Genomic DNA, 24,984 nt, shown 5'->3' with positions numbered 1-24,984 from the left:
CCTATGGTATTGTCAGAGGAGAATAGCTGGTCTCAGAGCCAGCAAGCATCCTACCATCAAAAATGGCAAGAAAGCATGCAGCTGCAGTGCCTGCCAAACACAGGAAGGGGCAGAGAACCGGGCCCCAAAACAGTCCTTTTATAATGACCATCTCCATCGATCACTTACCTACAGAGAATTAGGCTGGCTTCTGCCCCCCACTCAACTCAATTCTATGGTCTTACCCAATCCTGGCACAGAATAAGAGCCCCTCAGAATTTGTACAGACTTGACCATCTGTGCCAGAGGTGTCCCCAAGCCCAGACAGGTCAGAATGAGTGAAACAGGCAGGAGGGAACTACAGGAAACTGGCAAATACATATCGGCTGTGGAGACCGCTGTGACTCAGCTCCAGCAGACTGCTGCTATGCACATACACAGGCCTGGTGCTGCTGACCATCCGCTTTATAAAGACAGCCCTAGAATACAGACTTCTCTGGGGCTTCTCCTTATTTTTAAAGGTGGGCAATCCACTTAAGAAAAGTGTACCTGACGCAGCGAGGACCAATTAAAACATATTTACAGCCTCTATGTGACCTGTAGGCCTCCGTTTGCAACCTGTAAAATTAATTTTCATCATTTACAGATGAGGAAATGGTGACTCAGTAACATTAAGTGATTTGCCTAAGATAGCTAAGTTGGGCTCAGGCCGGTAACTCTCTCTTAGGATACAAACATAGAGAGACATGTGTGTGCGCGCATACATACATATACATGAACACATAGTGTATATTCACAGATGAAATAGAAAATGATTTTGGATTACCTGCTCTTATAAAATGTCCTGCTTATTCTCCTAGTGTTATTACATACTGGTAGTTGACTGCAATTAGCATATATACACAAATCAAAAAGAAAATGACACTTCTCCCCTATGCCAGCTCCTTGACATTTATTAGATAGTTTTAATATTCATTTGAATTGTTCCATATTTCCTTAATAAAAATAACGTTGTAAAGCTCTTTACTTACGGTAAACGACAAAAAAGAAGAAAACAAAGTCCCTTCGTCATATCTGGATAATTTTGCCAGTACTCCTTCCAAGATAGTAACGAACTAGTAAAACAACAAAAAAGAAAAAAAATTATTATTTCAAACTATAATTGTTCACAACAAAGAGCAACACCTTCCAATCACATAAGACCAGCATTGAGCTCTCTGCTCATTTTCGCATTCTATTATTTGAATTCAGCCTTTGGGAAAATGAATAGACTGCCTTTACATAGAAATATTTGACTTATCCGGCTTTCTCTTCATTATTATGTGATTGCAAATAGAGAGTGTTACAGAAGTGCAAAGTGACAAAATATTATTGAGTTGCATATAGCATGCGATAATATTAAATGCACTTTTTAAAATCCAAAACTGCGCAAAACCGTTTTTTTACGTTACATATTAGCACTACATTTAATCCAATCTATTTTTATTTGTATTTTATCAGTAATTTGGGGGAAACAGAAGTTTAGCACTGGCAAATATAAATGTCTTCCCATTCAACATTACTTAGTTAAAATTCTATAATTCATGAGGGTGACTGAAATAGCTTTATCTGACTTTTATGTTTTATTATGACTCTCACTGCATGTGAAACTAGAGAAAAGGGGGTTTTCATGATGGCAGAATTCCTTATTACCATTTAACTTTCTGTATTTAAAAATCTAACTTTGTCAGTGCTGAGAAACAAAACAAACATTTTCCGCATAACCTAGTGCAACGTTTGGGGACAAATTCTTATTAAGTTAACATATGCCACTTCATCAATTCATCTTCACACGGCTTGCAATCATCAGAAAAATCATTCGGAGCTGAGACTGGGTGACGTACAATCTTGTTTCCTGAGAAATATAAGTATCCAGCTCAACTTTTTAACGTGTTACATTTTAATGGAAATGCAGACATAACAAAGCAATGTTTGCAATGAAACATTTCACCTGAAGCTGAAGGTTACCTTTGCAACCAAGAGTGTTATCATTTCTTTAACAGTTTCTTCAATTAGTTCGTCTATTTTTGAATGGTATTGATGCTAAAGAACACAGAAAGACAAATATTAGCATGTTTAGAAGGTGATGGCATTGCATCCATCAGTAATTTTTAGATAACACAATTTATAAATAAAGCCTGGCCTGCAGACCCAGTTTATTTCCACAGCCCCAGAAGCAGCTATAAGATTCTGACTTCAGGTCTTTGATGAAGAGAGATCCAAAGCACTTAAAAAAAATTACCAGGCCCATTGTTCCTCACCCAATGCTTTCAATGGCTTTGATATATGTAGAGATATATGTACATTTACGAATAGCTTGACACATTTACAAATAGCTTTCACTGATAGCTTAACGGCCTAGCAGTGTGTCGATTTGGGTTTTACAAAACAAGATACCACAATAATTTAATACAGGGGATAAAAAATTATCTTCGGAAACTGATGCCCCCACCAATTTGTAGCTTAGGAGGTAGAATCCTTCCAAAGGAAATTCGACCAATACGCTGTGAATGATTTGGCAGAAACTGTTCCAAGACCTTTGGATATTTTGCCTCAGAGCCCCCCTAGTTCTATCTTAAGGTGCTGACTCAGCGCTGAGGCAAATGTCTCTTTCTGAACCCTTGTGGCTGCCACTCATTTTCTCCGCTGATGGATAAGCAGATCCAGGTTAACAGCCTCTACTGAGACTGCTGCTAAGTTTTACAATTTCTCTAACTGCTGCTGTCGGTTATTAAATTTAAATAGTAATGCAAAAACAAACCCCTACACAAACAAAAATCTGCTGTAAATGCCAGGAAAAAAGAAAAACTGATTTCAACAGAAAATACTGTATGCCAGCTCCTTGACATTTATTAGATCATTTTAGTACCCATTTGAATTATTTCATATTTCCTTAATAAAAAATAACAATGTAAAACATTGCTATTTGGAAAGGAGAATGCACTTACCCACTCTTTACCAAACTTTCAGAAGGATGATTAATTAGGAATGAAAAAAAAAAAGGAACAGTGCAAATAAAAATTAGGACAAAAAGATATATGAGAAAATAAAAATTAAACAAACCATCCAAAAAGATATGAAAAGATACAGAAATAATAAGCCACAGTAATATGGTTTAATATTCTGATAACTGGCAATCAGAATTATTGAAGGTGAGCAAAAGGATGTGAATTAGGTTTAATTCATTTAAAATTATAGGAAAGTTTTGTTTGTAATTGGAAGATCTAGATAAAGTTCCAGCACAAAGCTGATAAGTCATGTTGCCTAAGAAAATATAGTTTGGTTTCTTCATCTGTAAAAAAACAGACAATACTACCACCCAGACCCAATAGGGGAGGGGAGAAGCCAGTACAAATTACTGATTTTACAGGGAATGAGGCAGACTCTGTATAAAGATATTTAGCAAGGATGTTTTTATTATCACTGTTGTTGTTGTTGTTGTTGCTGCTGCTCTTCTTAATAAAATAGGGCCAAGTCCTGACCTGGCATTTTGTTTTTGGACTCATTGATCTATTTTGAAGATCAAGTAAGGGTCTGGATGTGAAAACATTTTGTCAACTTATACTTGTAATTTCAATATTATAAAGTAGAAGATAAAGGTAGGGAGAGATGGTCTTATTGCTCAGTCGTGTCATTTTAGTTTTCTTTTAGTTGATAAGAGGAAAAACAAGAAAGCAAATGGCCCATGTTGTATAGTCCTGATAAACAGAACCCATGTTGGCTCTATTGCTAACTTCACAAAAGGATTTACTAGTAAGTGGCATAAACCTGAAGCTAAATGCAAAAACTATCTGCAGAATTCTGTGCTAGAAACACAAAGAAAGATGTCAGAGCAAAGGAATTCAGGAATATTGACAGGGCTCCAAATTCATTTTTAGGTCTTGAGATAAGATCCAGAATCACATGCTTACTTTCCCTCCTCATGTGACTGCCTCCCTCTGCTAGATTTTCTTTGGATTGCTATAAATGATCCACATTTATTAAATTATTTATGAGATTTAACTAACTGAGAAAAGTCAGTTGTAGGGAAAATAATACAATGTAAAATATTAAACGAGGGGCTTCGAACCAAGCAAAGAGTATCATTGAAAATAAAGACGTTCTCTTGAAAAACTTGGCTGAAATGGCAAACAGAGCCAAGAGCAAGTGTTCTCTATGCTTCAACTAAGAAAGAGTTAGGCAGGATTTGGTCTGAGGAGTTAATAATGTCATTCTTTCTCAAAGGACGAATAAGCTTTCTCTTCATAAATGGGGGAATCACACACCTTTTTGTTCTCGACGGAATGCAAACTAAAGTATATGGTGGTTTGTGGGAACCTCTTCTCACTTTCAATTTTTTGTGTGCCAAACTTGGCCCTGACTTCTCTCCAGGTACTCCCACTTTCCCTCCCTTTCACTCTATATGAATATTTTGATGTCTACTCCTCCACATTTTTTTTTTATTCTGCTTACGAAAAAAAATGTTTTGATATAATCATTTGGACTCTTCCGGTGGAAACTTGAGCATGTCAAACTCTGTTGGTCTATTTCCTCATCTCTGCAATAGGGTTAGAATTATCTCTGTTATGAATATAGAAATCATATTCACCTAACCAAGTATTAAAACAATGCATGAAAACATGGTTTCGGAACATTGAAGGGCTATACGGCAGTATTATAACTACTAAAGCTAATGATTAACATGGTGGTTACATGTGTGTAGGCATTTCTCTAAACTCATCTAAAATTTATATACTTTATTGTATGCAAATTATAATCTCAATTAAATAAAACCTACTTTGAGAGAGGTAGTAGGTCAGGGTAAAATCTACTATGCTTATCATGCAGTAAAGGGGTACATAACAAAGCAGTCCCCCCATTCCTATATAAGTAATGACAAAATACATGGATTCTTTTTACCAGATTCACTCAAGACTTATTGACTGACTTGCTTTTCTGGAGCAAGAGTGAGTACGCTCCCTTTACTCTGCTCTTTCTTGGGAGATAAATTGTTCCATGGAGTTGTGGAGCTCCGTGAAGAGATATAAGTACCACTGAGGCCTCTTTTAATTAACATCCACCCAACTAGATTATCTTGTCACAAAATTTCTTGCAGTCGGAGGAATTATCCAATTCTACCTGCATCCCAATATGAGTACAAAAAGGGATCCTTCCTAGTTTTGCATTTTTCATTCGCTTCTGCTGTTCTTCCTGGGTTGGCTTGATGATGATGATAATAATAATACCCCTAAATTATATTCTCGGGCACTAGATCATAATGATAGCAAGCGAACTACTAATCTTCGATGGCAAGGAGAGTTTGGGGAGTTTACTTTTGCTTCCAATAAGCTAAGTTGCTGCAAATTCACAATCAGTTTGTGAAAAATCATTCCACTTGACTTCCTGTGCTGCACATTTTGCCTTGTCATGAAACAGATTGTGTGTATGTTGTCTTTCTGTTAAGACCATCTGACCTTGGAAATGAGATGAAAACACACTAGACCAAGTGAGAAACTATTTAATACACAATTTCCTCTCTATTGGTGTCTTACAAATTTTAATGGAAAAAAAATAAATATTTAAGATGGAAAAGTATGGTTAGCAAATGTTTCAACAGCTGCCTTTAGATGGTACTTTACCCCAGTGATGAAATTCGTGAAGTGATCTTAAAATTGGAGGATATTGTATCACCTGGCCAACATCTAGTCTAAACACATTGAGGGCATTGGAATCCAGGTGGAAGCAGATATTAGTAACTAGATCTATAATATGAGCTTAATATCAAATACTCACAAAGGGAAAACTACAAAAGAAAATTAGACTTCTATCCTCCCAATTTCAGGATATTTTCCAGCCACCTTCGGCCAATCTCATTTGAATGATTCAGCTTTACTTTGTAGATAAATATTACTATTCTACAAAGTGAGAAGAGGTAAGGAGAGACCATTTGCATGAGACTTCCCATTGAAGTTCTACTAAAGGTCACAGCCACAGAGCAAGATCCCTCAGAGAACTTGTTATTTCTCATTATATATCTCCAACTGGGGTCTTTAGTTCGGCCTAACAAAGTTCATAGGTCCTCTGAAATTGTACAGTAAAAATTATGTGAAAGTATTTTTTCCCTGGGAAAGGGCTCCATAAACTGCATTGGATTTTCACTTGGGGTCTATGACAATACCTCTCACTATTCTCCCCAAAACCCAGTTCACAAAAAAAGTTAAGATCAGAGTGACTTGGCTTGTTTGGAAGAATTATTTAGCTGTCTGATCAGGTATGGAGAGTTCTTTAAACATGACCACAAGCATGTCAATCTGAAAAGGGGCATTAAAAGCTACTGAGGGGAAAGGGAGACCAGTCCTAGTGTAAAAACCCTTCCCACCTCAGAATGGTGTTATCCTTGTGAAATTCAGTTGAAATAGACATCTCTAGAAGCTCCAAGGGGTAATAGATAAATTGGACTTCATGAAACATAAACGAACTTTTGTGCTTTAAAGAATTACTATCAGAAAAGTAAAAAGACAACCTACAGCATGTGAGAAAATTATATAAATCATAATGGTCTAGCAGCCAGAATATATAAAGAACTCTTATAACTAAATAATAAAAGGACAACCCAATTTTAAAAATGAGCAAATAATATGAATAGACATTTCTTCAAAGAATATATATAAACGGTCAATAAGCACATGAAAAAGATGACCAACATCACTGCAAATCAAAACCACAGCGAGACTCCACCAGGATGGCTATACTCGAAAAAAGACAGATAGTAAGTATTGGCTAAGATGTGGAGAAATAACATTTCTCACATTAAGGATGGGAATATTAATGGCATAGCCACTTTGGAAAAACGGTTTGGTAGTTCCTTAAAAATGTTATACATAGAGTGACCGACCATATGATCAGAAATTTCACTCCTAGGTATATATCCAAGAGAGCATAGGACCACATGAAAACTTGTACACGAATATTTATGATATTCATGGCAGCATAATTCACAGTAGCTAAAAAGTTGACACAATGTGAATGTCCATCAACTGATGAACTGATAAACAAATGTGGCATATACATATAATAGAATATTATCTAGCTATAGAAAGGAATGAAATATTGATACATGCAACAACATGGATGAACCTCGAAAGCATTGTGCTGAATGAAAGAAATCAGTTACAAAAGGCCACATAATAGTATATTCCATTTACATGAACTGCTCAAATAGTCAAGTCCTTAGAAATAGAAAATAGAGTGGTAGTTACTTGGGGCTGGGGAAAGAGGGTTGGGAAATTACTACTAATGGGTCTGTATTTCTTTTTTAGGGTAATAAAAATATCCCACAACTGATTGTGGTGATGGTTGTACAACTTTGTGAAGATACTAAAATTTATTGAACTGTATACTTTAAAAGAGTGAATTCTATGGTATATGAATTAGATCTCCATGGGGGTGGGGAGGGCGCGGTGAGAAAGAAGCACCAAGGGAGAAAAAATCAGGAAGAATAGGAGTCTGAAAACACCCAAGATTCTTACAGATCGTTCACAGTAGGGTTTTGAAAGTAGGCTCTGTGAAGCCTAAGTGATTGTTTAGAGTCCCTTAGAGAAGCGGGAGTATGTGGGTGATGTGCAGTGTAGAAATACAGAAATGTAGAGGAACATGGTAGCCTGGGCTCTGGGCCCCCTTTTCCTTGGTCCCCTGGCCTCTACTTAATCCACAGCAGCTCTAATTTTATCTGTTTCACATTCTGGCTTTGGTAAGATCTGAAGAACTGATTTTGCAACTAAAAATAGCCTAAATAAAACTAGAATTGTGCTATCATTTTACAGATGAAGAAAACTAAATCTAAAGAGACCGAGTGAGCGACTTGACCAGCTCCAGTTTGCAGCATAACCAGGGTAAGATACCCAACCTAAGCCTTTCTCAGGATGCTGTCCTTTGTGCCTGAGTGCTTCTCTTTAAGTCATTTTTGGATACCGAGCTTCCAGACCAGTGATTCTCAGAGTGTGATCTCCAGACCAGCTAGCTGCATCAGTATCAGGCAACTTGTCAGATGGCAAATTCTTGGATCACACCCTAGATTTATCAGAAACTCTTGGGGTGAGACCCCACAATCTGGGTTTTAAGAAGCTCTCTCAATAAGTCTGATGCACACTGACATTTGAGAACCGCTGCTCCAGAACATTCGCATGCAGCAAATGCAGCTGGGAAAGAGAACCCCTTGCATTTGACCCTCATGCCAGGACCATAGTCCCCTGAGGAAAAGTCCCCAATGAGAAAAACAGTCAGGAGCAGAGGCTAAAATGTGTGGTTGAGGAAGCTGATTTGGAGGGGAAAGAACGTTAAAGATTATCTTGCCAGGAAGAGAATACAACCAACCCACGTTTAAAAAAGGAAGGTGCTGAAAGAGAAAATAAATAACGAAGAAGGAACAAATATAATTTAGTAAAAATTCTGAGCATGTAGGGCTGGTATCGAAAGATCTGATTTAGGAGCAATTTATGCCAATTGGCAACAACATGAGAGTTGCCAGAAATGTTTCTGAATTAATTCTAAATTGGTATATGAATATCTAGCTGGCTTAAGGCCATCAGAGAAAAATGATCATGATAGTCTTTAATCAAGCCCAAGTTGCTGTTTCTTTCTCCTTTACATTTTAAATACCACTTTGGAATTGGAAACGTAGCATAGGACTAAACTTTTGGTCAGGAAAGATTCACAATCGAGTCAATTTGAGGAGAATTAGAGTCTGAGATTTCTTAGAAATTCAGAACCTACTGCTGGAGACTGGATAGCAGGGCAATCTTACACAGAAGATAGCATGATACAAAAAGAAAGCTCTCCTGCTATCCAGATGTTCAAAGTGATAAAACACACTTCAAATGTGAAAATGACTTGCATTCTGGCAAAGAGATCTGTTGGAGATACCAGCCTAATAAATAAGATCATCAAACATCATTTGACTTAAAGGAACTTTACGGCCACCTCGACTCCAGCCAAAAATCACTTCCAAGCGACTGGCATGCTCATTAGCACATGCCTTAGACATTTACTTAACAAATAGATACCAAACATTCATCTGTGGCTTAATGTTCAATGTTAGAGTATATTTCTCAAACTAACAGACTAGTATAGATGGAAGGAAATTGTGAAGTTTTCTTCTACATGATCAATGGCGGGTGGGGAAAAAAAAATCTGTATTTTTTTTTTTTTTTTTACCTCTTGGCCCATTTCCATGCTGCAAAGTTTTGTTGATTGAGCTTTGGCATCAACCATAACATTAAACATGGTGCATATTGACTGTGGGACTCGAAAATCTGTTGATCGACTGGTTTTTTGCAGCTTAACTTCAAATGCAATCCTGGTTCTATTAAAACAAAGTAGGAAAAGACCAATTCAGCATTCAGATGGCAGCAGGTGGAGGAGACATTTTCTGAGAGGTCAGTGAAAAAGAAAATTGAAGGCTGTAATCAGTTTCAACCGACAATGACTTCACATGTGTTCTTTTTAAAATGACTTTCCCGATTAAGGAAGGACTATTCAGGGAGACAGCCACGTAAACCCTTCCTTTCTCAGCAGTACATGGAACACCTGTAGCTCGGCATATTTCTGTCTATAATTTACATGCTATGGAGAACCCTAATTGTAGGAGAATGAATGAATTAACAAAAACCCAATTACAGCATTATAGCATATGTAAGTTCTCTCACATTGGCAACTGCCTACCTTGAATCACTTCATTAAAAAACCAAAAAACAAAAAAGCAGTTTCCAATCTTCAAAATCTCATGGTGGGGAAAAATCTTAAATGACAGTTATTGTTTTTTTTTTTTCTTTCGGGTTTTGAAAGAGACGAAAGTAAAAAAAAAAAAATCAAACGAGCTTATTATATTGCTTTAATGACAAAAAAATAAGATGGCTATGTTTGTGGAGGACAGTGAAATTATGGAGAAGTGGTAACAGGGAACTTCTACTATATTTCTTTGTGTGTTTTGCAATGTCAATGTATTGTTTTGTAATCAGAATATATTATTTCTATAAATAAAAATGTCATAATATACTTACCAATTCAAGAATTGTGTAATTATGGAAACTTAATGTGACATAATTCTGACAGGTAAAATTATGATCCTAGCACCATGCTCATGGGAAAAACCCAGTTCGAGATGGCCAGCTGGTAATACAGGTGTAAGATCTAATCCTTGATATCAGCATTGTAAAGGGGACTGGTTATATTTTAAACGATTATAGAGAAGTGGGCCACTTCATCACATGTCTTTGAAGGAAAGCACCTGGTTAGTAAGTGGTTATCTTAAAGGTCCTTTCATCCAAGGCATCTTTTCAGCATTGTTCACTGTCAGGTTCTGGAGATCATGCAGCCACCAGGAAAGCATCACTTTAAGAGGCATTCGTAGCAGTTTTCTAACAGTGCATAGGGGGACCACACAGCTAGTTAGCTCAGGAAAGGATGCCAGCTTGCTAACACACCCTGGGTGCATGCAGGGAAGCCAAGTATAATTTCTAAGGTTGGAAGCCCAGTTCTTAAGAAAACAACTAAAAAAAAAAAAAAAAAAAACCCACCCTTAAAACACTCCTATATATTATATGATCATGTTAAAGATAAATGTATCTTGGCTTCTAAAGATTCGGTGCACTGAAGTAGATTTTTAATCATGATGATCATTTTAAGCTATGCTGAAAATACATAATTTTCTGGTTTCGTGAAAAGGAGACTTGCTGGGGACTGAGTTGGACAGGTCCCTGTGCATCTCTTGTGAGGCTCATGTACCAGTTCTGGGCTGATTTGAAAAATGGAAATGCTAAATTGCTCCCTTACTATGAAATAATTGTCTTCTGTTTTCACAGGAGAACTGTTCATAACCCTTAGAGTTTGAGGCTTTGAAAAAAAGAAGCCAAGTGCAAAATTAATATGACCGAGAGGACTCTCTAGGGCCAAAAAGCCAAGGATGGAGAGGTCAGTTAATCCAACTGACTCTCCTTGAGGGCAGAGTTAGGGTGCCTTGTTTTGTGTGGAGCACGGTACCTGATATACACTAGACTAAAAGCTCTGTAAAGTCCATCAAATAAATGATTTAAATTTCTCAGAAACTGGGAGATAAGGAGTGCTTGATTGACTTTTTGGAGCTGCATATTTACATCTATGAAAACATGTCCTTACTAAGGGCCATTTATTCTGTCCCAAAGAGGAAAGCAAAGGTTCTAGGCTCCACAAATGCAGATTCTATGTCTTAAAACATCCAAAGACTACTTCATGTTTTACCCTCTGACTCTGGAGGTCTGGGGATGAAATGTCCACCTATGTTTGCTCGTGTTTGTGTTTGTGCTTATGTCTGTGGCCTTAACTGAAAGGGACACCAGGGCCAGGTGTACACATGCAGTTACACCTGGCCCCGACTAACTCCTATTAATAAAAGGTTACCTAATAGCTATGTGCTAGGTATAATGCTGGGACATGAGGAGGGTGAGGAGCTCAAAATGAACAGGATATATTCCTTCCTTCTGTGGAACTCACAATCTTATATATGGCTGACTCAGAGAAGGGCATACATGTCTTTCTGTACAATTGCGTGCACAGGTCAGAAGTTAGTAAGTCTTAATTTGAATGCATTGCAGCTCCTAGTACAGATCAGGGAAGAACATTTTGCTGCAGGGGAACTGCCCTGCAAGTAGTTTTCATAAAATGGTTTTGCCATAAGGAAAATTCAGCTTTTCCTAAAATTGGTACAGATTATGTGCAAGATGGTAAAATTCAAAACCCCAAGGAAACATTTTGACCTTAAGTTTGAGAAATAGGCTTGCCATTGATTCTAAGAGTGAGAAGAAAATAGCAAAGCACAAGATCTGGAACACCAAGACTTCAAGCTTCCTGAAGTGCCATCAAACACCTGGCCAGATTCTCCATAGCCGTAGTTCCTTTCCTAATTCCTGCTGAAACACTCATCTATCTGGGACTGTGATATCATTCTGCCTTTTTGGTTCCAGTTTTGACACTACTACTTCTCTTTTTCTTTTCCCAAGATATAAAATGATGAATTCAGAGCACTCCTAGCCAAACTCAGCCTCCATCTCTCACAACTGGTCCATCAACTAAACTATACAACATCTGGAGATCTGGAGTGGCCTGTGCTGCTTGCAGTCCTTTTTTTTTTTTTTTTTTTTTTTCTGAATAAGGAAAATAATGGAACAGTTGTGAACTGGAAGAAAAGGACTTGGATGTGTGTCTGGGGATAGACAGGGTGATGATAATGATGTTAAATCTAAGGATATACAGATATAGATACTCCATGAGGAAGGAATACAGTCTCTCGTTCTTCACAGTATGCCAAGAACTTAGCACTGTGCCTGGCATATAGGAAGAGCTCAAACAATTTCTGTTTAATGGATGAACATTGCTCTCATTTTTCTTTTTCTTACCTTCAGAACAGTATACCTGGGAATTTCAAGTGCAGTATTCCCACCTTAATCATACATCCCACAGTGAAAAAGTAGGCAAAGTGTCTCATGGCCTCTTGTTGATATCTAGTTCAATTTTAGGCAAGACAACTAATAATTTTCACAGAGTACAGGCTCTGTTCATATATACAGAATGAACGATGCTGCTGAGTTCCTGCCCACACAGCAGGAAAGGCATTAGACTCCTGCTACCTGCACTGAGTACCCAGGCTCTAGAATTGTACGTGCTTCTTTCATTTTCATCTAGCTATCCACCCATGCATACATACACTCTTATATTTAAATATGCATTTATTAAGTAAATGTTTTGTGCCAAACACTGCTAGATATCAGGAATACAAAGGTGAACAAGAACCGACATGGATCCTTTACTCCTGGAGCTAAGTAAAAAAGCTGGCAGCCACATTGTATTGGGTTTGGGACAGACATGGGGCAGGTGAACAGAAGCTAGACATGGGTGGCCACCACTTCAGCTGACTTTGACAAGCAATCGTCTTCTTCAAAATACTCCAAATTATGGCCATTTGAAAGAGTGGTCATCTACCCTTCCCTGAGTCAGTGTATAGTGAGGAAGGAATGCAGAGCCTGTCCAGACACCCACGCTTACCTTTTGACACAGGATTCAATCATGTCACTTGCCATCAGCTTTAGCCGTTGTTCCAGGTGTTTTCCAAACTCTTCTTCGGGCCAGTGCAAGTCCCGAATGAAGGTCTGAAGGGCGTCAAGTTTCCAGAACAGATCTTCTGAAGTTCCTGATCCATTACTGGCAGGATAAAAATCGAAAACAAGAGTCACCCACTGGCCTCAGGTTCTGAAAAGCCGACACAAAGACAACTGGAGACTAGAAGGCTTAAGGCAAACAGTGGCTTCAACATACAAAACGACGCGTGTTGGCGGTGGAGGTGGGGGCAGTCTCCACCGGCAGATATTGAGTTTTACCATACAGGACTTAGTCGGCTTCGCTCAGCCAGTTATTCCAGACCAGTGAGAAGTCTGAGGAAGGTATTGCCCCACAACGGCCAGGAGAAGGATGTATGGTAAAAATCAGCCTTCTTTTAATAACCACATTAACACATGTGATGATTCAGATGAAGGCCACGAACCAGAGGGAGAAGTAAGTCTCAACAAATAATAACTACATGGCAACATGCAGTTATTAAAATTCAGGGTTTCATGCATTTCCCCAGCTCCCCTCCAGAGCAGAGGCCTCTTGGAGATTGCACAAAACTTAGTTTTAAAAGGACAGTGCTAACAAAGTGGTGAGCGAGGACCTGCTTTCTCTCTTGAAGAGCTGGTAAGAAATTGGGGTGACTCAAATCGAGATGAGTACACCTGGATACCTTGAATCCAAGGCTCTTCTTCAGTTTGGTTCTATTCCAATTTTCATAGACCAGCCCATTGCATAGGCAGCCCCAGGACGAGGCAAGTTGAGGGTTAGGCGAGTGAACAAGGGATATTCGCAAAGCTTTAGGCCTCAAAACCTGAGCTTTATTTTTTCTTTACCATTGCACCATCTTACCCAGTCCTCTGTACAGATGGGGAAATTGGTCTTGATTCCTTTCTGTACAATGATGTCTAAGGAACTTTTACCTGGGGCGTTCACGGAAAGCCTGAGTATGGGAAATGCTCCATCTCTCACCCGCTTGCCCTTCTCTGGCTGGCTTTCTCTTTTGTAACAATACCATTTGGAGCTCTGAGGGGTGGCCACTTCCCACCCCCTTCCTCGCATACCACTAATGCTAACACGGTAATTTATAAAATGTCCAACACACCATGCATTACCACTTGTTCTGACATCGTCTATAGAAACAGATGAGAGTGGGTGTTTCTATTGTGACAGATGCCAGCTGCATTGAATTAATGCTTCAGAGAGAAATATAGCTAGTGCATAAATGCATACACAGCTACTGCGGGGTGGGGAAGGAGCATACTCCCAACATGCCGAGAGGGAGCCTACGGCCTGGACCAACAGGGTAATGTTTTCAAGGACAGACCAGTCTGAGGTCAGTACGTAGATGTATCTGACACGAAGGAGCAGGTAACATGAAAACACGTCCTTAAAATGAAAGGTGGCAAAGGAGGAAACTGGAATTATGAAAAGATATAGAATCAGGCATTTCCTGGTAGGTGATTGAGAATCTACGCCTTCTTTTCAGATACTGCCATAAGCATTGTTCAAAAGTGGGGGAATGCATTGTTTCTCCATGAAAGTTCAGCCTTTCCTCCACCCCATCCTATTCCTGGGAAAAAGAAACCCCAACTTTGTCTAGTCTAAACCCCGTTTTGGAACTGCATGGTTGTATGTTTTAAATCATTAAGTACATATGAATGCAATAATTGGTATTTATTACAACAACATTTTGACACCCATCTGGTTTCAGAGTTTCAAAAAATTCTTCTAGGGTTTTTTTTTCTTTTTCTTTGAAGAGCTTATTATTAAGTTTTGACATGAGGAAAAGAATATTTTCTTTTTATTTTTAAGATAAACTGTTAATGTTAAGGCAATAGCACCAAGATTATTTTGATTGCTGAGCAGTTACCAAAATGTGTTCCCACTCATGCCTTAATTAATTGAACAGAGACCATTATCTGCTTTATTACAATGTCTTGATTCATATCTTTTCAAAAACAATGTCACAGAGCATGCACAGAAGAAGGTAAGAGAAGCTTTCAGATATTTATTTTTAAATTATTAACAGTTAGTACCTAATCTAACTTTTAATGTAGTCATCTTAGCATGAATATGATTTATGTTTTTTAGAAACTTTTTTTCAAATATGAATTTTTGGAGGTTTCGATTTTCCTTTAAAAGAGATTCAGACACACTGACCATACGATTTCATTGTGAACTTGTGAACGAACATATGTTTTTAAAAATATTAGGCAGCTTGGGAGAAGCCAAGTAGAGCAGTCAGTTTAATGTTCTGTTTTCTACCTGGATTACTGCAAAAATAAAAATGTTGAGGGCCATCTTGACGAATGTGATTTCGAGGTTTCAAAACCTCACTGCCAGTTTCAGATCATTTTTTATTCCTTTGATAATAACACTTCCCTTTGAAAACGTGCCAATTTATTCTTTCAAGAAAAAGCTTATCTGGACTATAATTAGCTGTGGTCTAAGAAAAGGATCAAAGGAGGGTACAGAATCGCTAAACCTTATTTCACTTATTAAATCATGCACGTGGTTCTAATTTTATTTCCCTGAGGTAGAATTTAGGGGTGCTGGATCTTCTTCTTGCTGAAGAAAAAAAAAAAGAGGATTCATTTCCTAAGCCAGAAGAAATGGCTACTCAATCTCCACTCTCCAAGCTGCTGGCTGGCATTAAAAGGGTGGCTTGGCCTCCAAGAAAAACAAACCCCACGTATTCCTGGCATTTGTGTGGATGAACGTAAAAAATAACCCTACATTCAGACCACAGGTGATACAGCTACCAAAAAGTCGACTTATTTGTTGTTTAAATCTTGTATTCTCAGATTTAGAGATCTTGCTTCCTAGATCTCAGTGCTCTGTGCTCTATTATGACTAAGGCTTGATCCATTCAGAAATTTTCATTTAGCCCTGAACATACTGTTGCTCTATCCTGCCATTTGCTGACACCAGAAATATACTTTATGGTTTAAAGAGTCTCTAGAAGTTTTTTTTTTTTTAATTAAAAATAAAACAAAACAAAAACAACAACAACAACAACAAAAAAAACCCTCTAGGTGGGTGTGCTTCTCTCTTAGGTTTGGATCAGGCCAGAGATGACAGCCCAGCCCATCAAAGAGGTTTACTGGACTATTTTTGTATGTCTAACTCCTAAAGGCATGCAACCTGCATTAAAAAACAAAACAAAACAAAACAAAAAACTTAAAACAAAACAAAACATGGGCAGAATCCTTTTGCAAAAGAATTCAGGAAGTGAAACATAGTCCCCAAGCATTCAGTGGGCGTAAGACAAATTGTTAGTGCTGTATATATAGCAAACGTCTTACAAACATGCTGCATGCCAGAAATAAACAATATTGTCTCTGTATGATCAGCAAAATATGTCTAATTATCCCTCTCCATCTCTGTTATATAGGATGTATAGAAATAAACAATACATATCCATGCCAAGATCACTTAAATTTAAACTAGATCTAATGTGAACTGAATACACACTCAGCATCATATATAGCAGCCATCCATGACGGTGCCGAAAAAGTAGGCATTTGTGGGATGCCTAGAGGAATGTTAACTGGTAGATTTGGTACTTTGGGAAGGTTCACATTGGGTAGGTTCACATTGGGTAGGTTACTGGTTAAACTCCTGTGGAAGAAACAGACAGAAAGAAAAAAATACCATCACAGTGACAATGCAGATGTGGCAGAAGCATATGACAGTTGTAAATAAATTGGCTAAGTCTACAGCAAGACACCAGCGAAAACTTAAAGCAACATACTTCAGAAAGCAGCTTACAAATGGGGAGTGTGGTGTGGCTCAGTATTCAGAGAGAAATGACAAAAGTAAATGAGAGAAAATTTAACCGCAGAGTGACAACAGCATGAGCACTCATGGAAACCTATGCACAATGATCACATTGTTTAAATGCCTTTGTGAAGTTTCCGAATCCATTGCCACGAGAGTCTAGAACTTATACTAAAAACTTGACGTTCTTGGCATTGCACTGGCTAGGGCTCTGTGAAGTGGCTGGAATCGAAAGAAATGGTGGAGCACTTTAATTGCCTTTTATTTATAAATAATTTTCAACAGAGGCACATTTCTTAAGTCAGATTAGATACCCGATGTAACAGGAAATTTGCCCACTTAAATATACCTAATGGGGGTGTACAGAAAAGAAATTTTTTCCAACTGCTACTTTTGAAGACAGGTGTATGTGCCATGGATGTCAGAGTTGATGGAGAAGATGAAGGAACTGTATCAATAAAATGACTAGTTTTGAATAATTTTATAGAACACTTAAAGAAAACAGAAACTTTCCTTTCCAAACTAAGTCCAATTAAAAATTAAAATGGAGAAATGTTTACACAGGAAAAAAAATTCAGCTCTTATAGTAAATTCTTTGAGTACTAGTAGATTTAAAATGTGGCCTCATGTTATAGTAATTACCCTTGAAAGTGCGATAGAGACAGAAGAAAGGATGATAGGGGCTTCCGGGTGCTGGGGATGTGCTGTTACTTAATCTGTGTGCTTGTCACATGAGTGTTCAGTTTGTGAAAGTTAAAGCTGTGTATTTTTCTATAAAAAGTTAAAATTTAAGTTAAAAATTAATGACCAGTTTTAAAATGTGACCTCATAGAAGCTTCTTATTTTTGAACAAAGATTGGTCAACTGATGTGATGAAAGAGATGGATAACTTTATGACTAAAGAAAGAAAATAAAACAAACAACAACCCCAACTCAAATCGACTGTATGTCTTCAGAGGAACTGTGTCATATACTGCTTCTCAAGCTGGCACCACATGTCTCTGTAGTGGCATTTTAAGGGTGTTCCATCCAGCCAAAGTCACTGGCACGGTAGAGCCCAGCCTAACTCCGCATCTGAGAGGAGCCTTCCTGTTTAAGTGGAGTTGACAGCACTTTGGCAAAGGAGTTGAGGCTTTCTTTTTGGATCTTGCAGGAGAAGAGCAAATTTTGCCAAAGCAGCTCTGCCCCGGGCAAGCTGTGTTTGACTAACAGAACTCTTGCAAGGGCTAGAGCCGCCTCTGGGCTTGCGTAGGGGGGCAAGCCTCCCAAGAAGTCAGAAATTCTGGGTTCTGTAGATAATCTGGACACTTGTCTCCATCTAAAACAACTTGCTTTTTCACAATGACAATATAGCCCTAGCTTGTAGATGGAAAAACCTCTAATGCAAAAGTGCCAACCTGGCATTCTCTTCCTTAAGGGAAACAGGTGTCTCCTAGGTTTGTCCTTACCCTTCACATTGTGGGAAAGCCAATTCTACTTCTCTACTTGGGACTAAAGGTTGCTCTTGTGGGAAGGGTCGAGAGAAGAAGCTAAACATGACTGACTATTAAGTAGAAGGGAAAATGAAACTTTTCCTTCCACGTTTCTCTTGTTTCATTGCAGAATTGCCTTTGATTTCAGCCTCTGGTGGTTCTCAGTCTTAAACACTGCCATATAACAAAACTGTTGGCGATTTCCACTGAGACATGTGTAAGCCTATATAAGCAAATGTGATCATTAAATGATGCACACACTGAATAATGATCAAGGAATTAGGAGATCTTTAGAGATGGCAGCCTGGAAAGTTAAAATGTCAATTCTGAGCAAATTAAAAGTAGCTAGGAATGAATAACATACAAATGTATGCAAAAGCAACTTAATTTAAACATATTAGCGGATGGCAAGTACACAAATTAGAAAAGAACTTCGTTTTGCACACAAAAATAAAAAAAATACTTATATTAATCAAAACATATTATATTCGTAAAATGTGACATTTTGGCTGGACTACTACATTGGACTCATATAGAAACATGTCTTTCATGTGACATAACGCTCTACTTTTAAAAGGCTGAAACATGCTTGATATTTCTGCTTTTAGCAAAATAATATAGTGTATTGCTAACGTTACTACTTTTTCATGTGAATATTAATAACTTATATTAATAATCAAGAAGGCAATTCCAAGTATTATATTTTACTAATATATTTGTGAAAAGGTGAAATTTTCTAGTAGCACTCAGGTCAGATCAGCCTCCTGGATGTAACGAATTATCATTTTTGAGGGCTCTTTAGCAAAGAGCTAAAAAACAAGTCCATCATGCTTCTCTGTGAGAATCAGAATTGGATATCTATGAACACTATAAGAAGTATGAACTGCAACCCTAACAACTGATATATGTTAAAAATTAGACTCATTCATTTTGGGGACACTGCTGATAAAGGATAGCTCTCGTTCATGTCAAAGGGCCCACGCCTGGAGCACTTGATTAAAGACTTCTCATCTGCTCTTTCTCTCTTGCCTGGATGAAAGTTACAAGTGTGTATGTGAGGTAGAGTTATTCCTTGCTTCCAGAATTAATTATAATCAAGATTGTGTCTCCAAGTAGAGAGGATATGGTCTTCTCAAAGACCTCTGCTTTAGATTTATGGATGGGGTGAGATGTAAGATACAGAATGCCTTCTACTTTATAAGCCATTTTTTTGCATGAATATATGCAGTACATCTTGTCTTCTCTTGGTGCTATAGACACTACAGACTCTCTCTTTGCTTATTCTTAGGTCCGATTATACTTTGGGGCACGGGCGCTTTTTGATATCTTCTTAGAATTTAGAGTGGTGTTTATCAACCTTTTATTCATTATCACCACCAGACTGTGCCCCCCCCACAACTTCTTTCCCCATGAAAATCTAATACCACCAATATATATCTGTTTATATATTGTATACAGACCTGTGCTTTACACACACACACACACACACACACACACACACACACACACACCCCACCACCACCACCACCAACAACAACGACAACAATAACAACATAAGTAAAGTATATTTTTGCCCTCCTCCTTCCAAGAACCAATTTTAACCAGGTTTGGGAACTGTAAAGTCCCTGTTTAGAATGTATAACCTAGAGAATAAAGTTTCAACTGGATGGGATTTTAGAAAATCCCAAACATCTCTCCAGCCTTATGGCTTGCCTCCTTCCTAATCCATGCTGGCCTAAACCAAACATCCAGTTTTTACAGCATACCCTACTCTCCCCTATGTTTCTACTTTTGCTCATGTTCTTTTCCTAGCATTCCTGCTCCATTTGAAAACAGTCTCCAGGCTGTTTCCTTCATGACTTCTCAACAAAAATCCATTCTCTTTTACTCTATGCTTTCGTAACTCTTCCTTACGTTATCTGTACATCTGTACATTGGTAAATTTTTAAAGTCATCTTTCTTGTATCTATGTTATTTAGACCTAACTAAATTGAAATCCCTGATCAGGGGAATGTATTGTTTTCTTTTTCCTCTCCCCATAGTTTTTAAATTATATTCCTACGATTTTCAGCTTGTATGAGTTTCTTAATAAAGGTCAGTTAATCAATAAATATTTATTGAGCACCTGTTATGTCCCAGGCCCTTTCTGAGGTGCTAGGGTGGCAGTGGTGATCAAATACATATATGAGGAGAATATGAAAAGTCACATTTTCTAGAATGTTAGTGCTGGAAACATCTTGGATATTCAAAGTCCTTGTTTTACAAAGGAGGATACCGAAGCTCAGGAAAGTCCTCTGAATTACCCAAGGTCTCCCAGCAAGTTACTGGTAGAGTGGGAAGTTTTCACTCCAAGTCTAGTACTTGTCTGTTTCATACCAAGCCGTCTACATATTGCTAAGATGTTTTTGCTCTGACAGTTCATTATCATTAAGATATTAACATTTTGACAATCTAGAAAATGACATTATTTAAAAAATAATTTTAATGTGTATATCCCTGGCAGAGAGAAATAAAACATTTTAAGAAATGAGGAATTCAGATTTTTCAGTGTATATGAAGAAACAGTGTTTAGTTCTACCAGTGTATATGAAGAAACAGTGTTTAGTTCTACCATTCGGAGCCATCCTAACCTGAAATGGGCAACCGTGAAACGTGGATCCCCTGTGCCTGCAGGCATTTAAGTAGAGATGGAGAAATGGTCCGTCAAGGAAAAGGTGGAGAGGATACTAGACTTGGCAAGCTTCGAATGACACACTTTCTAAGTTTTCTTCCATGATGACTTGACTAACAAGAAGTCAACTCTAAAGAGCTGGTAGAAAGCTGCCCATCTGCTACTTTGGACCAAAAGCTGATACTCAGGGCTGCCAGAAGGGTTGTGAGTAACCAGCTCCTCTGTGGTGGTGGCCCTGTGGCACTTCCCGATGGATGCCAATGAAAAGGCTTTGGGCCTGTCCTTGAGAGGTTGGCCTTCCTCAGCCTGGTTAGAAGCTATGCAATAATCTTTTCACTGTTGCGTAGAGAGTCTCGTCATGACTATATCTGGCTTAATGGAAAGAGAGACACACCCTCTATTTTCTCTCCTTGCAGAGATGGAAGGCCATTTTTCTAGAGAAAGGCAGCAATGGGACTTAGCCATTTTACTCTTTCTGCCAAATAACTTGTATCAAACTCAAATGGTGATTATATCTATATTTTCTTTTACATGGCCATATTTTGAAATAAGAAAATCTGAAGAATAAATAATATTTAAAATCCATTTTTAGCAAACACAATATATTCTTAACATTTTCTTGTCAGAGTGCCATTTTTCTTTAACATTTTGAATACCAGTTTTTCTTGAAGTAGGCTTTACAGTGCATTTCTCAGTCAAATACCAATAATCAGGTGCTTATAATTATGACTTTTGAAAAGTGGAAGAACAGAACTATTTGAGTATAACATTTGCCTGAGAGAAAGACTGATCCATGTGCATGCATGTGTATTTTGGGGATCATATGGAAAAATTAGAGAAGATTGAGCAAACTAAGTCTATTTCTATGTCAGTTTTTTTATTTTTAAGTAGGTCTGAAAAACTTTTCTAAAAGATCATTCTTTACTTGAAAAAAGAAAATCAAATCTCCACTTCTTTATCAACCCTCTATCTAGTGCTCAGGTTAATGTTAGCTCATACTTTGTTTCTCTTCACATGATAGGAAGTATAGAGACTCATTCCTTTTAGCACATAAGCATGTCCTCATGCTCATTTTACCCTTTATTTTATGTCAGCCATTCCGCAAACTGTCCCATGGTATCCACATTCTGTATACAAATAGGCTAATAAAATGTACATGGTTTCAAAGAATTTTAATTTAGCTTGTGTTTTAGTTGGTACTTTCAAATATCTCTACATACTCTGAAAGGCACATACCAGTTAGCATAACTTGAACAAACCACAATCATATTAAAAGCTACTTAAAAAAACACATTTACATAAAAGATTCTCAGGTTATTATTTGCAGTTATTAATCCTTCACTAATTTTCAGATCTTTAAATTACAGATCCATGAGTTTAAATTTATTTTTTTAATCATTAAAAATATCCCCCCCAAAATATTCCCAGACTAAGACTTTCAATTGTGAAAATGATTTTGATTCTATCTTTACTTCTGATAGTATTAAAAATAATTAATGCTTTAAAAGGAATAGCAGTCATCTGGTTAGTTTCTGAAGATTTCACTAGATTATAAAATGGCTTTAGTGACATTATCACAGGACTTCATGACAATTCTCAGTCACTGAGTAGGGACATTTTTAAAAATCAGTTTTTCAGATGAGAGAAAAATTTAATTGCTTTTATTAGCCTCCTGGCTAGTAACGGGGGGACAGGCCCTAATTCTAGGGCCCTTAAGAGCCAGTGGAGGATACCAAGCCTTTGCTCCCATGTGTGTTGGTAGTAGTAGCCTCCACATTTAAACCCAAGTAAGGAAATTAGAGATCACAGCTATTTTCAAAATGTGAATATTACTCATTTTAACGTTTTCTTTTTTCACAACTGTTCTCCACAGCACAACCGTCTTGATTACAGTGAGCATTAAAAAAAAAAAAGAGTCCCTTGTTAACGTCTTATCATCAAGAGACCTAGTTTTATTCTCATGAGTTAAAAGTCAGCAGGGCCATATTAAGAGACTGTTATAGACCTGAGAATTACAAGCTAAAATTTAGATTTCTTGGTACTTGCAAATGAAGAGCTACTACCTATTAACCTGCTCTCAGTAGGGTAAGTCAAGACACTTCTCTCATGGCTCGGATGTGGCAGGGGGGCTGAGAAAGCTATTTTGCATTAATTTCTTTATCAGTCAGAGTCTTACACAGTATAAAGTTAGAGGGAGGGTCTCAATTCAGAAAACCGCTTAAAGATGAAACATAACTCAAGGCTTCCAAACTGAGGAAAAATCTCTTGTGTTATTTGTTCTGAAGTGCCTGAAAGCCTGCTCATACATACTCCATTTTGCTCCATACTGACTGTCATACTCCAAAGATATGAAGAACCAGAAAAAAGAAAATGACTTTCTTACAGGAAAGAGAGAGAGAGAGCGAGAGAGAGAGAGAGAGAGAGAGAGAGAGAGAGAGAGAGAGAGAGAGAGAGAGAGAGAGAATAGAGAAAAAGAGAGAAAGAGAATCCAACACGGCAAAGCTAATCTAATGGCAGGCCTTTATTGAATTTTTGAACTCATACCGAAAATTATCTCCATCCAAAAGCCCTCTGTCTCTCTAGCAAGGGGAGTCTGAGACTGCTCCTCTGGCACCTTGAGTCACAGCCCTCCTCTCTGCTTGGGAAAGGAGGTGGGAATGTATTGGCCAGATATTTTCGAATAGGATCTAAGATTCACCAAGCAGTTTTGGAAAGTGCCAAATTTAGAACCCACAGGATTTCCTGTAATTTGTCCTTTAGATCAATATCCCATTAAAAAAATGAGCACCATGGTCAAATAGATTTAGGAAACTCTAGCTTAGCAGAATTAAACAAGGTTCTGTATTCCTATGTTCTTAGTATTTTGAAATATACTGGTGTGCTTCATGGCTGTCCAGGAGTGTGGAGTCAGTGAAGGTGGGATATAGTTCCCTAACTGTATTTTTCCACAGAGTCCTTATCTTGAGGCATATCCCAAAGGCCTAGACCAGAGAATGGCAAACTATGGTCCACAGGCCAGTGTCCTGTTTTTGCAAATAAAATTATATGGGAACACGGCCACATGTGTTTCTTTACCTATTGCCTATAGCTGCTTTTGCGTTATGACAGCAGAGCTGACCATTTGTAACAAAGATCACATAGCTTGAAAAGCCTAAATATTTATTTTATGGCTCTTTGTAGAAAAAGTTTGCCAAGCCCTTTCCTAGACACCTATATGGAACATGCTTTAGGAAATGTTAGTTCTTAAGGTCAACACTGTTGAAGTAAGATACATAGTACAAATATCACAGGTCTCTATCCCTTATTCCTTATTCACCTGTGCAATGAAACAAAGATTTTATTTCATAAAACATTTCTCAACCTTTTCTCCCCTCCCCGCTTTGGACAAGGAGGTAATAAGCATCAGAGCTGGAAACAAGTGCAGTGTTTGCTCTCTGTCCATGCTAAAAGTGAAAACCATAAGACACTACTAATCCAACTCTGTATGACTCTCCAGCCATTTGCACCCAAAACTCCAATTGTATTAAAAGAGGTTTCCTTACTTGACTGGTTCCCATGACTCCCGCTCAAAGCCCCTGTGAATGGATTGTGCAATTGAGGACTCCATCAAATCCACATATCTAACCACAAGTGGGGCAAACAGGTCTTGGAGGTGTTTGTGAAATTTTCCATTGCACAAATTATCTAGAATAGACAAGCAAAATTTTGGTAAGAACCCACAGTTGCTTTATTATCATACAACATACACACTGAGAAGACTGTCTTCTACATTAAATATACTGCTTCTAAGAGAGCCTCTCCCTCCCCCTGCTCCCCCCCCCAAAAAAAAAAAGAAAGAAAGAAGGAAATAAAGTGTATGTACAGCATCATCTACATTATGGCTATGTATTGTTGTAAGATACTCTGAGATACTTGGGGTTTTACTTA

At 37.9% G+C, this 24,984-nt stretch overlaps 1 protein-coding gene across 15 annotated transcripts in view; it reads right to left on the bottom strand.

The window, feature by feature from the left end:
* The window catches only part of CADPS (calcium dependent secretion activator), a 442,570-nt gene that overhangs the window by 63,930 nt on the left and 353,656 nt on the right, over positions 1-24,984 (bottom strand). For 10 of the 15 annotated variants that reach the window (XM_016150172.2, XM_036218623.1, XM_036218621.1 and 7 more), the window contains 6 exons: positions 24,600-24,741; positions 16,609-16,755; positions 13,072-13,227; positions 9,211-9,358; positions 1,987-2,061; positions 1,011-1,094 (listed from right to left, as the gene is read on the bottom strand). In XM_016150172.2, the coding sequence (XP_016005658.1) occupies positions 1,011-1,094; positions 1,987-2,061; positions 9,211-9,358; positions 13,072-13,227; positions 16,609-16,755; positions 24,600-24,741 (752 nt within the window). The remainder of the gene's footprint in view (positions 1-1,010; positions 1,095-1,986; positions 2,062-9,210; positions 9,359-13,071; positions 13,228-16,608; positions 16,756-24,599; positions 24,742-24,984) is intronic. The other 5 variants (XM_036218629.1, XM_036218630.1, XM_036218632.1 and 2 more) reach the window with 1 other exon arrangement.

The sequence above is a fragment of the Rousettus aegyptiacus genome, unplaced genomic scaffold (genome assembly GCF_014176215.1).
Source record: "Rousettus aegyptiacus isolate mRouAeg1 unplaced genomic scaffold, mRouAeg1.p scaffold_m13_p_4, whole genome shotgun sequence".
Lineage (NCBI taxonomy): Eukaryota > Metazoa > Chordata > Mammalia > Chiroptera > Pteropodidae > Rousettus > Rousettus aegyptiacus.
The sequence above is the reverse complement of the archived record's forward strand: the minus strand, read 5'-3'. Positions and strand labels throughout refer to the sequence as shown.